This window comes from Bombina bombina, chromosome 8, assembly GCF_027579735.1.
Source record: "Bombina bombina isolate aBomBom1 chromosome 8, aBomBom1.pri, whole genome shotgun sequence".
Classification (NCBI taxonomy): Eukaryota; Metazoa; Chordata; class Amphibia; order Anura; family Bombinatoridae; genus Bombina; species Bombina bombina.
The window spans coordinates 145,640,376-145,657,465 of NC_069506.1; the positions used below are offsets into that span (position 1 = coordinate 145,640,376).

The 17,090-nt window shown below is 34.2% G+C and overlaps 1 protein-coding gene across 2 annotated transcripts in view; it reads left to right on the forward strand.

The window, feature by feature from the left end:
* The window catches only part of LOC128638583 (myosin-10), a 516,403-nt gene extending 499,628 nt beyond the window's left edge, over window positions 1–16,775 (forward strand). For both annotated transcript variants that reach the window (XM_053690629.1, XM_053690628.1), the window contains exons 38-42: window positions 8,282–8,405; window positions 10,359–10,567; window positions 10,900–11,008; window positions 11,460–11,632; window positions 14,811–16,775. In XM_053690629.1, coding sequence (XP_053546604.1) covers window positions 8,282–8,405; window positions 10,359–10,567; window positions 10,900–11,008; window positions 11,460–11,632; window positions 14,811–14,946 — 751 coding nt within the window. In that variant the 3' untranslated portion in view covers window positions 14,947–16,775. The remainder of the gene's footprint in view (window positions 1–8,281; window positions 8,406–10,358; window positions 10,568–10,899; window positions 11,009–11,459; window positions 11,633–14,810) is intronic.
* The last annotated feature ends 315 nt before the right edge of the window (window positions 16,776–17,090 follow it).

The following is a 17,090-nucleotide window of genomic DNA, read 5'->3' on the forward strand; positions in this document are numbered from 1 at the left end:
GTGCACATCTGTACACCATGTCTATATAAGTAATATACAATACAGTGCACATCTGTACAGCATGTCTATGTAAGTAATATACAATACAGTGCACATCTGTACACCATGTCTATATAAGTAATATACAATACAGTTCACATCTGTACAGCATGTCTATATAAGCAATATACAATACAGTGCACATCTGTACAGCATGTCCATATAAGTAATATACAATGCAGTGCACATCTGTACAGCATGTCTATATAAGCAATATACAATACAGTGCACATCTGTACAACATGTCCATATAAGTAATATACAATACAGTGCACATCTGTTCAGCGTGTCCATATAAATAACATACAATACAGTGCACATCTGTACATCATGTCCATATAAGTAATATACAATACAGTGCACATCTGTACAGCGTGTCTATAAAAGCAATATACAATATAGTGCACATCTGTACAGCATGTCCATATAAGTAATATACAATACAGTGCACATCTGTTCAGCGTGTCCATATAAATAACATACAATACAGTGCACATCTGTACAGCATGTCCATATAAGTAATATACAATACAGTGCACATCTGTACAGCGTGTCTATAAAAGCAATATACAATACAGTGCACATCTGTTCAGCGTGTCCATATAAATAACATACAATACAGTGCACATCTGTACAGCATGTCCATATAAGTAATATACAATACAGTGCACATCTGTACAGCGTGTCTATAAAAGCAATATACAATATAGTGCACATCTGTACAGCATGTCCATATAAGTAATATACAATACAGTGCACATCTGTACAGCATGTCCATATAAGTAATATACAATACAGTGCACAGCTGTACAGCATGTCCATATAAGTAATATACAATATAGTGCACATCTGTACAGCATGTCTATAAGCAATATACAATACAGTGCACATCTGTACAGCGTGTCTATAAAAGCAATATACAATACAGTGAACATCTGTACAGCATGTCCATATAAGTAATATACAATACAGTGCACATCTGTACAGCATGTCTATAAAAGCAATATACAATATAGTGCACATCTGTACAACATGTCTATAAAAGCAATATACAGTATAGTGCACATCTGTACAGCATGTCTATATAAGCAATGTACAATACAGTGCTCATCTGTACACCATGTCTATATAAGTAATATACAATACAGTGCACATCTGTACACCATGTCTATATAAGTAATATACAATACAGTGCACATCTGTACAACATGTCTATATAAGCAATATACAATACAGTGCACATCTGTACAGCATGTCTATGTACGTAATGTACAATACAGTGCACATCTGTACACCATGTCTATATAAGTAATATACAATACAGTGCACATCTGTACAGCATGTCCATATAAGTAATATACAATACAGTGCACATCTGTACAGCATGTCCATATAAGTAATATACAATACAGTGCACATCTGTACAGCATGTCTATAAAAGCAATATACAATACAGTGCACATCTGTACAGCATGTCCATATAAGTAATATACAATACAGTTCACATCTGTACAGCATGTCTATATAAGCAATATACAATACAGTGCACATCTGTACAGCATGTCCATATAAGTAATATACAATGCAGTGCACATCTGTACAGCATGTCTATATAAGCAATATACAATACAGTGCACATCTGTACAACATGTCCATATAAGTAATATACAATACAGTGCACATCTGTTCAGCGTGTCCATATAAATAACATACAATACAGTGCACATCTGTACAGCATGTCCATATAAGTAATATACAATACAGTGCACATCTGTACAGCGTGTCTATAAAAGCAATATACAATATAGTGCACATCTGTACAGCATGTCCATATAAGTAATATACAATACAGTGCACATCTGTACATGTCTATATAAGTAATATACAATACAGTGCACATCTGTACAGCGTGTCTATATAAGTAATATACAATACAGTGCACATCTGTACACCATGTCTATATAAGTAATATACAATACAGTGCACATCTGTACAGCATGTCTATGTAAGTAATATACAATACAGTGCACATCTGTACACCATGTCTATATAAGTAATATACAATACAGTTCACATCTGTACAGCATGTCTATATAAGCAATATACAATTCAGTGCACATCTGTACCGCATGTCCATTTAAGTAATATACAATGCAGTGCACATCTGTACAGCATGTCTATATAAGCAATATACAATACAGTGCACATCTGTACAACATGTCCATATAAGTAATATACAATACAGTGCACATCTGTTCAGCGTGTCCATATAAATAACATACAATACAGTGCACATCTGTACAGCATGTCCATATAAGTAATATACAATACAGTGCACATCTGTACAGCGTGTCTATAAAAGCAATATACAATATAGTGCACATCTGTACAGCATGTCCATATAAGTAATATACAATACAGTGCACATCTGTACAGCATGTCCATATAAGTAATATACAATACAGTGCACATCTGTACAGCATGTCCATATAAGTAATATACAATATAGTGCACATCTGTACAGCATGTCTATATAAGCAATATACAATACAGTGCACATCTGTACAGCGTGTCTATAAAAGCAATATACAATACAGTGAACATCTGTACAGCATGTCCATATAAGTAATATACAATACAGTGCACATCTGTACAGCATGTCTATAAAAGCAATATACAATATAGTGCACATCTGTACAACATGTCTATAAAAGCAATATACAGTATAGTGCACATCTGTACAGCATGTCTATATAAGCAATGTACAATACAGTGCTCATCTGTACACCATGTCTATATAAGTAATATACAATACAGTGCACATCTGTACACCATGTCTATATAAGCAAAATACAATACAGTGCACATCTGTACAACATGTCTATATAAGCAATATACAATACAGTGCACATCTGTACAGCATGTCTATGTACGTAATGTACAATACAGTGCACATCTGTACACCATGTCTATATAAGTAATATACAATACAGTGCACATCTGTACAGCATGTCCATATAAGTAATATACAATACAGTGCACATCTGTACAGCATGTCCATATAAGTAATATACAATACAGTGCACATCTGTACAGCATGTCTATAAAAGCAATATACAATATAGTGCACATCTGTACAGCATGTCTATATAAGCAATATACAGTATAGTGCACATCTGTACAGCATGTCCATATAAGTAATATACAATACAGTGCACATCTGTACAGCATGTCCATATAAGCAATATACAGTATAGTGCACATCTGTACAGCATGTCTATATAAGCAATATACAGTATAGTGCACATCTGTACAGCATGTCTATATAAGCAATATACAATACAGTGCACATCTGTACAGCATGTCTATGTAAGTAATATACAATACAGTGCACATCTGTACACCATGTCTATATAAGTAATATACAATACAGTGCACATCTGTACATGTCTATATAAGCAGTATACAATACAGTGCACATCTGTACAGCATGTTTATATAAGTAATATACAATATAGTGCACATCTGTACAGCATGTCTATATAAGTAATATACAATACAGTGCACATCTGTACAGCATGTCTATATAAGCAATATACAATACAGTGCACATCTGTACAGCATGTCCATATAAGTAACATACAAAACAGTGCACATCTGTACAGCATGTCCATATAAGCCATATACAATACAGTGCACATCAGTACAGCATGTCCATATAAGTTATATACAATACAGTGAACATCTGTACACCATGTCCATATAAGTAATATACAATACAGTGCACATCTGTACAGCATGTCTATATAAGCAATATGCAATACAGTGCACATCTGTACAGCATGTCTATATAAGCAATATACAATACAGTGCACATCTGTACAGCATGTTCATATAAGCAATATACAATACAGTGCACATCTGTACAGCATGTCCATATAAGCAATATACAATACAGTGCACATCTGTACAGCATGTCTATATAAGCAATATACAATACAGTGCACATCTGTACAGCATGTCCATATAAGTAATATACAATACAGTGCACATCTGTACATGTCCATATAAGCAATATACAATACAGTGCACATCTGTACAGCATGTCTATATAAGTAATATACAATACAGTGCACATCTGTACAGCATGTCCATATAAGCAATATACAATACAGTGTACATCTGTACATGTCCATATAAGCAATATAAAATACAGTGCACGTCTGTACAGCATGTCTATATAAGCAATATACAATACAGTGCACATCTGTACAACATTTCTATATAAGCAATATACAATACAGTGCACATCTGTACAACATTTCTATATAAGCAATATACAATACAGTGCACATCTGTACAGCATGCCCATATAAGTAATATACAATACAGTGCACATCTGTACATGTCCATATAAGCAATATACAATACAGTGCACATCTGTACTGCATGTCTATATAAGTAATATACAATACAGTGCACACCTGTACAGCATGTCTATATAAGCAATATACAATACAGTGCACTTCTGTACATGTCTATATAAGCAATATACAATACAGTGCACATCTGTACAGCATGTCCATATAAGTAATATACAATACAGTGCACATCTGTACAGCATGTCCATATAAGCAATATACAGTACAGTGCACATCTGTACAGCATGTCCATATAAGCCATATACAATACAGTGCACATCTGTACAGCATGTCTATATAAGCCATATACAATGCAGTGCACATCTGTACAGCATGTCCATATAAGTAATATACAATACAGTGCACATCTGTACAGCATGTCCATATAAGCAATATACAATACAGTGCACATCTGTACAGCATGTCCATATAAGCAATATACAATACAGTGCACATCTGTACAGCATGTCTATATAAGTAATATACAATACAGTGCACATCTGTACAGCATGTCTATATAAGTAATATACAATACAGCGCACATCTGTACAACATGTCTATATAAGCAATATACAATACAGTGCACATCTGTACAGCATGTCTATATAAGTTATATACAATACAGTGCACATCTGTACAGCATGTCCATATAAGTTATATACAATGCAGTGCACATCTGTACAGCATGTCCATATAAGTAATATACAATATAGTGCACATCTGTATAGCATGTCCATATAAGCAATATACAATACAGTGCACAGCTGTACAGCATGTCCATATAAGCAATATACAATACAGTGCACGTCTGTACAGCATGTTCATATAAGCAATATACAATACAGTACACAGCTGTACAGCATGTCCATATAAGTAATATACAATACAGTGCACATCTGTACAGCATGTCCATATAAGTAATATACAATACAGTGCACATCTGTACAGCATGTCCATATAAGTAATATACAATACAGTGCACATCTGTACAGCATGTCCATAATATACAATACAGTGCACATCTGTACAGCATTTCCATATAAGTAATATACAATACAGTGCACATCTGTACAGCATGTCTATATAGGTAATATACAATACAGTGTACATCTGTACAGCATGTCCATATAAGTTATATACAATACAGTGCACATCTGTACAGCATGTCTATATAAGCAATATACAATACAGTGCACATCTGTACAGCATGTCTATATAAGTAATATACAATACAGTGCACATCTGTACAGCATGTCCATAATATACAATACAGTGCACATCTGTACAGCAATGTCCATATAAGTAATATACAATACAGTGCACATCTGTACAGCATGTCCATATTAGTAATATACAATACAGTGCACATCTGTACAGCATGTCTATATAAGCAATATACAATACAGTGCACATCTGTACAGCATGTCTATATAAGTAATATACAATACAGTGCACATCTGTACAGCATGTCCATAATATACAATACAGTGCACATCTGTACAGCAATGTCCATATAAGTAATATACAATACAGTGCACATCTGTACAGCATGTCCATATAAGCAATATACAATACAGTGCACATCTGTACAGCATGTCCATATAAGCAATATACAATACAGTGCACGTCTGTACAGCATGTTCATATAAACAATATATAATACAGTGCGCAGCTTTACAGCATGTACATATAAGCAATATACAATACAGTGCACATCTGTACAGCATGTCCATATAAGTAATATACAATACAGTGCACATCTGTACAGCATGTCTATATAAGTAATATACAATACAGTGCACATCTGTACAGCATGTCCATATAAGTAATATACAATACAGTGCACATCTGTACAGCATGTCTATATAAGTAATATACAATACAGTGCACATCTGTACAGCATGTCCATATAAGTAATATACAATACAGTGCACATCTGTACAACATGTCTATATAAGCAATATACAATACAGTGCACATCTGTACAGCATGTCTATATAAGTAATATACAATACAGTGCACATCTGTACAGCATGTCCATATAAGTAATATACAATACAGTGCACATCTGTACAGCATGTCTATATAAGCAATATACAATACAGTGCACATCTGTACAGCATGTCCATATAAGTAATATACAATACAGTGCACATCTGTACAGCATGTCTATATAGGTAATATACAATACAGTGCACATCTGTACAGCATGTCCATATAAGTTATATACAATACAGTGCACATCTGTATAGCATGTCCATTTAAGTTATATACAATACAGTGCACATCTGTACAGCATGTCCATACAAGTAATATACAATACAGTGCACATCTGTACAGCATGTCCATAATATACAATGCAGTGCACATCTGTACAGCAATGTCCATATAAGTAATATACAATACAGTGCACATTCTTAAGCACATATTTTTTCTGTAAAGGGGCCTGTAATTGTTGTCTGAACCTAATTCACATATGTGCAAACTTTACACTTAAACTGTGCTGACCTCCATTCCACGGCATCAGAAATCTCATGTGAAGCCATTCTAATCCATTAGAAGAGCTTTAGTCAGAATAAGTAAAAACCGTAAATATAAATATATTTAACACAGCCTTTAAGACTATGTTTGCAAGGACTTTCATAAAACTTTGAGGAAGTTATAGATCCAGGGCCGAAGTGAAACATGATGGTTAATTAATTTAGTGTTGGTGATGACTAATAAAGGGACAGTAAACACCTTGTAATGACATGAAATTTCTGCTGTGTTGCTATAGAAGAACATTTCAGCCAAGTCTTAACATTTTTAAAACAAATTAACATCCTTTTTACTGCAGTTATTTTTCAATAGCCAAACTCTTCCCATCTTTTGCCTTATTTGGAGAATCCAATCTGGGCTTTAGTCAGCAGACAACAAATGAAAACGTTAGTAAAGAACTTTGTTTTGCAGTTGTTCCGACATCTAAACTTACAATCTTGCCTTTCAAATAAAGATACCAAGAGAATGAAGAAAAATTAATAATAGGAGTAAATTAGAAAATTGCATGCTCTATCTGAATCACGAAAGAAAAAATTTGGGTTCAGTGTCCCTATAATGACGTATATCACTATTTCACATTTTATTGATTTAATATTTGATTGTGATTATTTACTTTGTTACATTTTTATACAAGTTTAACAATGAAAATGCCCCTTTAATATATCAGAAAGCAGTTTTTTCACTTAACCATTCATTTCAATTCTGATACATGCAATTAATAATTTCATGTAATTTTCACTAATTTTACAAACTTCTTTATTGCTATCGTAAATGAATATTCTGATTATCATATGTATTTTGATTATTATATTTTTTTTTTAGTTTAAATCTGAGAGTTGAGCATTATTTTTAACTCTATATGAAAAGGAACAAACAAAAATGGTTATTAACATACATAAGCATTGAAAAAAGCTGCACGAACATCCAAGACGTACAACTCAAAAGGGCTAAAATATGTTTTCTTGAGGTCTATGCTGAAGAAAGGGGAATCCTGAATAAACATAAGATAAACAAGAATATCAGTGTGAACTTGTCCCCATGCAATATTTAGGAAGTGTTACTGTACTGTGAATGCTTTTGAAAAGCCTGTGATGAGTAAGGTTATAATGAGGTATTCAAATGGATTGGAATTTTAAAAATCTCACAAAATGCAGTGTGAGGCATTTCCTTCGGGAATTCTAATGCATTGGAATGGGGCCATTGAAACAAAATAATAGTTCATTATGAATGCATTATTCTTTGACACATTATTTTATTAAATTTTATATTTGGTGCCTCTGCAGATCTGCTCTGCTGGATGAGAAAAGAGCTTTGGAAGCTCGTATTGCACAGCTAGAGGAGGAGCTTGATGAGGAACAAAGTAACATGGAACTCTTAAATGACAGATACAGGAAATACACTATACAGGTAGGTAACCTGATGTGTCTGGTTTTAGGCAGCATATGTGTACACACTGGCAGGTAAGCCTGTTCTGATTGGAGGGATTGTAATGATTACATCTGCATTGTTTTTGTTGTCCTGTGGTTACAATTCACCCATATTCTAGCTTTCTTCCTATTTGCCTCTCTTTCTGCCAATCACTAGCATTAGTCAGACACTTTAGCACAGGTATGTCCTGAAGGTAGATCTCTTAGCACTAACTAGTATATCACAAGATAGTTATGTGCTTAAAATATTTACATAGTAGTGATATTAGGGCTGAAATGCTGACAGGCTGTGTGTGCTGGATCAACTAAACTTGTTTTATAGTCTCTTGTGTGCCCAGAATACGGGGCAATGCAGTGAGGAATGCTCAAAGATAGTACACAATGTTTATTCTGTTTTTTTAAACAAGCTTTATTAATTGTAATTGGAAAACAATCCAAAAAAAGTTCAATGATAGAATCAATTTCACATTGAAAACATTAAAAGTATTTTGGGTATTATATATATTAAAGGGTAACATCAGGGGAATCATAAGTCAACCTGGGTATCAGTCCCCAGAAAATCAGAAAATAAAGACCTTTAAGTTGACGGAGATGTAAAGGATAATGAGGAGTTTTGGCATCAGTAATATTCCTGTGAATAGCTTGTTTCAATTTTAGTTTTATTTATATATATATAGTTTTTTTGTTTTGTTTTTTTAAAAGCTTTTTTTTTTTTTTGAAAAAGACATTAAGGAAACAGTTTTAATTATATCAAGTCAGTCAAGAACTTTGATTAAGTAAGAATCAATACCAGTTTTTCTAACGTTAGCGGGATTTACAGAGCAGTGTTATTACTATTCTGGGATATAGTATACTTATGAATGCTGCTTGTATAGAAATATCTCAATTCCAAAAACATTTAATTTTTGTATAAAGGTAGAACTGAAGAGGGCGCCACAATAGTGCACAATCAGTGATACTTGGTCTCCATACACACAATACAGGTTATACTTACAAAGTATAAAGCACTTGATAAGTGCCACAAATGCCTGCGGGACCTTTATTAGCTGTCCAGAAAGCTATCCTCCCGATGCAGAATACCAAACGAAACTGTGCTCTCATAGGGTCTGTAGGCTGCACCCTTGAAACCGATACTCCAGGCTCAGCTGATATTGTGAATATACCACCTGGAAAAGCTGAGATAGGTTACAAAGCAGAGGATGATGGCTAAAGACAATTAGCTGTAGCGATTTTCAATAAAAAATGAATACAAGTCATGAAACAAAAGTCTAAAATCAATATAGACTTTAATTTAAAATGTGCAAATAGCACACTGTCCAGGGACATTATCACTCACAAGTATAGTGTATTTATACATAGTGAACTTTATATGTTTTTTGTATATATATATTTTTTATGTGATTGATTGTATTTTGGAAGCTGGTACAGCAGACATTCACGTATTACACATTCTTACACATTCTTTATTTTTTGTGGTAACCCACTGTTCTATTAATTGGAGAACAGTTGCATTACTATATAATATATTTTTTGCACTTTGCACTACACACATATTGTTGATGTTGTTACACAATATATTGTACATCATTATAGGTACTATATTACATATAGCAGGCGCATCTAACATTTATTAGTATTTTTTTATTTTATTTTTGTATACACACACATTACTTAAGTTACAAAACAATTGATTTAATTATTCATAAACTGTATAATAATAAAACACTTTCATAAAAATCTATGACCACATACCATGTAAAGATCATCATTAGCAAGTTAAATGGTTATAAGGTATTTTATGGCTTAAGAGATTCAATAAATATGCCATTGTTAATTTTACTGGTTAAGACACATAATAACCAGATCCACTGTATTTTATTTTATATTATTATTATTTTTTTTTTCAAGCTACAATTCTTATTTGTTCCAATAGGTGGAGACAATGACCAATGAGTTGTCAGCAGAGAGGAGCTTCTCTCAGAAGTCAGAAAATGCGCGTCAACAGCTAGAGAGGCAGAACAAGGAGCTGAAAGTTAAATTAAACGAACTGGACTCCACCATCAGGTCAAAATACAAGATTGCTATCGCCTCACTGGAGTCCAAGATTTCACAGCTGGAGGAGCAGATGGAACAGGAGTCAAAGTGGGTCCACAACACAATTGTTTTCATAGATAAATAATTGAAATAGTTTTGGCAAAAACAAAGTCTATTATAATCCAATTCAATAAATATTTATATACATTTTGCACAAAACACAACTGATACTTTTGACTATTTCAGTGCAAGACACCATTTATTTTATTCTCATCTGTGATTATTTAATTTCTAATAAGTTTGCCCCACATTCTTACAAGTACAAAGGAAATAAACCTATCATGTACAATTCTGTTAAGTTTTCTAATTTAAAGCAAAGATAACCTAAGTACATACAAACCGGTCATTACTCACTTAATTTTGCATTTTAACCATTTCAGGGAACGGGTTCTGTCCAACAAGTTGGTTAGGCGTGCCGAGAAGAGGCTAAAGGAGGTCATTCTGCAGGTGGAAGAGGAGCGAAGGAATGCCGACCAGTTTAAGGAGCAGGTAGAGATCGCTTTTTACCACAGTGTGTTTGTTAAAATAGTGAATTAAAGGGACAATACAGTTGATTTGCTCTAAATGCATCAGAAATGTACCTTTCTATTGCAAAATGTCTGAAAATAAATGTTTTAAGTGTTTTACAGTCTTGAGACACACCACTTGAGTTTTGTTTATCTTATCACCTTTGATGTGGCTAATTAGGACAGATATATATTAGCTCCTGTATGTATAACTACACAAATTGAATAATAATAGTCAGGGTTCTAAATTCCATAGAACACACTGCAGCCTCCCTGTGGCACTGGAAAGCTAAGGTTTTTACTTTTAAATTACAGAAAATGTGGATACGATAAATAATAAACTGCATTGCAATTTTTTTCACTGTGGTTAATTAACCTTTTTAAGGGAAAATAACGTTTTATTGTTGATTAAATTTTGTATCACTTCCCTTTAGCTGGAAAAAGCACATATTCGCATGAAGCAGCTAAAGCGTCAGCTAGAGGAGGCTGAAGAAGAGGCGTCACGGGCCAACTCAAACCGCCGCCGACTGCAACGTGAGCTGGAAGATGTTACTGAGTCCGCAGAGTCCATGAACCGAGAAGTGAGCACACTCAGGAGCCGACTGAGGTAAGCTGTTAGTCTGTATAACTTGCAATAAGCACACAATAACTAAACATTGTGCTTTTCCCCACGCTCCTTAGAGAGGCCAATAAGAAAAATATGCAACTTAGGTTTTCAAATGCTGCGCATTATCTACACCAGCTATTTGATTTGCACCATTTGCAGGTTACAGAATCTGTTTCTTAGTCCGTATAAGGAGTGTGGTACAAAGCACAAGTTGTATACAAAAGCAAGAGGCGTTTCACGTCCTTTAGTTTAAAGTGTGTAAATAATCAGTCTTCATATGACAGAATGGTTAATTTTCTCTCTATTTTTCGCTTTGAACAAGATTTTGTATAACTATATAGCAGTGTTGATTTGCTGAGAGGATACGGATGCTAATATCTTCGGCTTTTAGCCTGTATTTTTAATTTAGTATAAGTCTGTGTGAGGAATCTGATTGGACTGATGTTTCCCCATGGCATATTTTCTAATCTTCTCGTTGCCTTTTCTTCTGTCGTTTCTTTTTCCTAACTTTAAAAAAAAAAACAATACAGCAAGTTAGAGCGTCAACAACGCAAGTATGTTCCTGCATGTCCGTGTGTGGAGTTTGAGTGAGATCATTTGCTTTGGTTGCTGCTGTACCTATAGATTGCTCTGCTGTGTGGTGCAATTGGTTGCATGACACATTAGCTAACAAAATATAGCTTAAATTCAGCTCAAGATCAGCAATGCACTGCCGATCCTGAGCTAAAAACTGCCTGTGATTGCTGGCTATGCACATATGCCGTCCCTGATTGGCTCAGTAACTGTGTTCAGCAGTGGAGCAGTAGTGCATTGCCAGTCTTGAGCTGATTAGCTATTTAACACATTTCTGCTCAAGCAATAATAAAATGATCTAGCACGTTAGAACATTTTATTATTTGATCCATTATGGACCCTAATGAAACAGAGGGCAGTATTTGGTTATTTGTATAAAATAAGCCTATGGTTAGAAAACTGTCATAAGTATATAAAGATAGCAAAGACGCATATAGCTGCAGACTACCAGGATAAAAAAACATAAGACAAAAACATTTAACAAACAGACACACACATACATACAAAACATACAGAAAGACACTCACATATAAACATACAGTGCACATCCAAGACACACTCATACATATGCACACATACAGACACGTATTTGCACGCATAAAGATACATATACACATACAATACACACACACACATATACACGTACAATACACACATAAAGACACTCACATATACATTCACATGTACATGCACGCTTAAAGACACATATACATATACAGTACACTCGCACACATATACATGTACAATACACACATAAAGACACTCATATATATATATGCACACATACAGACACTCACATATACATGCACGCTTAAAGACACATATACATATACAGTACACACGCACATATACATATGCAATACACACATAAAGACACTCATATATACATGCACACATACAGACACTCACATATTTGCACACATAAAGACACATATACATATACATGTACAATACACATACGCACATATACACATACAATACGCACATAAAGACTCACATACATGCACATATACAGACACACACATATATAGACACTCACATATACACGCACACAAAAAGACACATGTACACGATCACATAAAGACACTCACATATATACGCACACATATACATGATCGCATAAAGACATTCACATAGACACAGACATTCACATAGACACTGACATATACGCAATCACGTAAAGACTCACATATACACACCCATAAAGACACTCACATATACGCATACAATATACACACACAGACACTCACATATTCGCACTCATAAAGAGACATATACACGTACAATAAACATACACACATAAAGACAATCACATATACATGCACACATACAGACACACATATTCGCACGCATAAAGATACATGTATAATACACATACGCACATATACACATACAATACACACATAAAAACACTCGCTTGTACATGCACACATATGGATACTTACATATTCACACTCACATATACACACATACAAATAGATACTGACATATACACGATCACATGACACTCATATATTAGAGAACACATATAGACACTCATATATGTACACACACACATAAAGACACACTGTGAAAACTATGTCCATATTACTATAAGCATTTTAGATTGGCAGTGATTGCACCTTTTAAGGCATTTACCTAAACTAACCAGGAGTGGTTTGGAGTGAAGTTGACTGTTGAAGCTTTAATAACCTAGTAGTTCTTTACCCCTTCCCCTTTGAACCATATGCTTTAATCTCTGACAAGCGTTTGTATAACAAGCATGTTAACAACAGCGGCTGTATCTCCCTAAGCTGTACCTCCCTGTCTTTGGTCTGACTAAGCTGTCTCCCAATACCAGCAAGCATTGCAAAGGAAAACAAAAACATGTCCTGAGTTATTGGACTCCAGGTGTTGATGCTCACTATGGGCACAAAGAAAGCCCTGTCTGACATTCTAAAATGTTATGTTTGACAGCAGAAGCAGGAACCCTTCTGTGGGAGACTATTAATAAAGGATAGCTGTATACAGAGAGTTCCTATGCTGAAACCTGCTGATGATCTGTTTCATACTCTTGATGTGTATAGAATACGTATTTGCTACATCATTTTATTAAGCAGCAATATGCCCCTGTCATTATTATATATATGGTGATCTGTAATTCTATATCTGAAAAACATGTCTCATGAAAGAAAGGCGCAGATCAGTCTAAGATTCTAGTGACATTTCAAAGAAACCGATATTGGTATCTTGCATGGCTTTCTGCAGCATGCAAATTTAACCCTAGCTACCCTCCAACTCTATGTGTTTAACTCTGAAGCTGCCACTACTGATTGGGTCAGTAGCAGTTTGTACATGGAATAACCAGTTCTCTGCTGCTCCCAATTGGTATTTCAACTGTTCTTAGTCTCTTTGCGGGGGTTAAACACAAAGTTGCAGGGTCGAAAGGGTTAAAATTACAAGCTCTTACAAATTATACAAATTATAGCATGTTATTTTTCCATTATAATGGTCCTTTAAAAATATATATATATATATATTATATATATGTGTGAGTGAGACACTTTTTTAAAAACAGTACAATTATTTTTACTAACCTCTTAAACACTTTTTTATGTTGTACCAGACGGGCACCTCTTCAGTTCACAACGCGAACTATCCGTCAGGTGTATCAACTGGAAACTGTTTCTGATGAAGAACCAGACACACATACTGCAGAAACATCTTCCAACCACCAGCCCCAACAGCCCCAGACAGAATAACTGCACTGAGAAGAAGTTGAGAGGGAGAAGTGATTGTCCGGGCCTCCCTCAAACCTAATGACAGACTCGTCAAAGAAAGAAAAAATGAAATTAAATGGTGCAGCGCTTACAATAAAGTAGCGGTCTTCAATCTATTTAAAAGACTTTCAGGAAGGAAAATTGAGAACACTCCATATGAGTGCATTAAATCCTCCAATTCATAACTCAGCCATGGATTTCACAGAGCACTTTATAAGGAATGAACTTATGGGGTGGCAGAATGTGGGATTACAGTTATAAAATGTACCCCTAATGCAAATACATGGAACAATGAGGGTAGACTGAATACGCAACATCATTCCATCAGCATATGTAAATATACCCCATCATAAACGGCTCAAGTGCTTTTTAGAATCACTTATACCATGGTAGACTCCAGACCTCAACTTACAACCAAACTATTTTGCTTAATCACTTTTTTCTTTCTTTAGCCACACTCTATATTATTCCAGTTAAATGATTATTCTCAAATATAAAATTATACTGGAATGAGCTTTATGGCATAAAGATACATTCCAAGCCCCCATTTTTATGATAGGTAACATGTGGTTGCTAGGCAACTTGCGGTCTGCACATTCCTAACCAAAGAAGGTATTACTTCTATATCTATAGTCTCATGTTGCCACAGGAATCTGTTTTTTTTCAACGGGAAAATTATTTTTCCTCCAAATTTAAACGTGAAAGGTGTAAAACAAGACTTCAAAACTAAACACAGTATAAAACTTTAATCTCTAAGTTGCATGTACAATGACATTTCTGTGGGAATAATTTCAAAATAATTGAGCTATATTTGATATTTTTTCTTCCACAAATGTTCTCTACATTTAAAACACTTTTCATTGATTTGTTGACAGCAAAAGAAAGGTTGGCTACAGCTATCCATCTCATTCAGTGTATCTGGTAGATCATGTGATAATAACACTACGCACAACACTTTATAGAAATAAAATGGCTTCCAAATTTCAAACGAACGTTGACAGGGTTTCTTCTCCACCTCAGCCCCTCTATTTTGCCATTTATCGCATGCCTGGCTCAGTGATTTTAAAGAATCAGAAAATCATTTTGAAATAAAAAATTCAGGGAAGTGAACTAGTGTGAAGAAACAAAAAACTGGATTGAACATTTTTTTTCTCTATTCCTATGTTTATTTCATAGCTATCTGTTTTAGATAATTACATTTCTGGAGTAGTTTTGTCATTTTTATTAAAAATAATAACAAATTGACAATTCATCCATTGTGTCTTTAATTGGCTATCTATATTATATTATTTTATGGTCTTCTAGAAGAAAAAAATGCAGATTAGATGGGAATGTTCTGTTAGAAAATATTCGTAGTAATATTATAACTTCTTATGTTTTCATAGAGTAAATGAGAGTGTGCACCTGCCCTTTAGAAATATCCAAAGTTTATTATAACATTTCTTGAAACACCATTAAAATAATATTTTGTGCACAGAAATATTTCTACACACAGCAGACAAACCTACTCTGGAGCCCATTATTTGTATAAAAAAAGTTTCTGCGTGATTCCTGTTTTAATTCTAAAAAAAATATTCTTATATTTTTCTGGATATCGATGGATTTTAAATTTGTATTTTTTAAAATGATTTGCTGGCGGTATTTTTTTTTATCTTTATTTTATTCCTTAACCATTGTTTAAATGACAAGAAAAAATGCCTTGTCTGGATTTTCTTTTTTCTGTTAAATATTATAGTTAAGTTTCTCTATGAAGAATAAGGTCTATGGCTTTTATTAAAATGTCATCGTAAAAAACAAACAAACAACAACAACTTTATGGTGTGTGGTTTCTAAATGTTTCTAATGAGTGATTTTTTTTGTGTTCAATTGCTTAATTGGCAGTGGATCCAGCAACTTAGTGCTTCTGTAAAAAATAGAATTCATTATCTCTATAATTTACTTATTCTAACCATTATAAATGGCAAAAAAATCCTAGAGTTTACCATACATTGGCACAACTTTCTTCATTCTTTGGTAAATCAGTTGTATAGAATAACCGAAACAGGTGGAGATACAAGAGGGCTTTCAGTGAATTTTGCCCCCTGCATTATGTTTGTTCTCAGCTGAGCCAGATGATCAAAACCTCG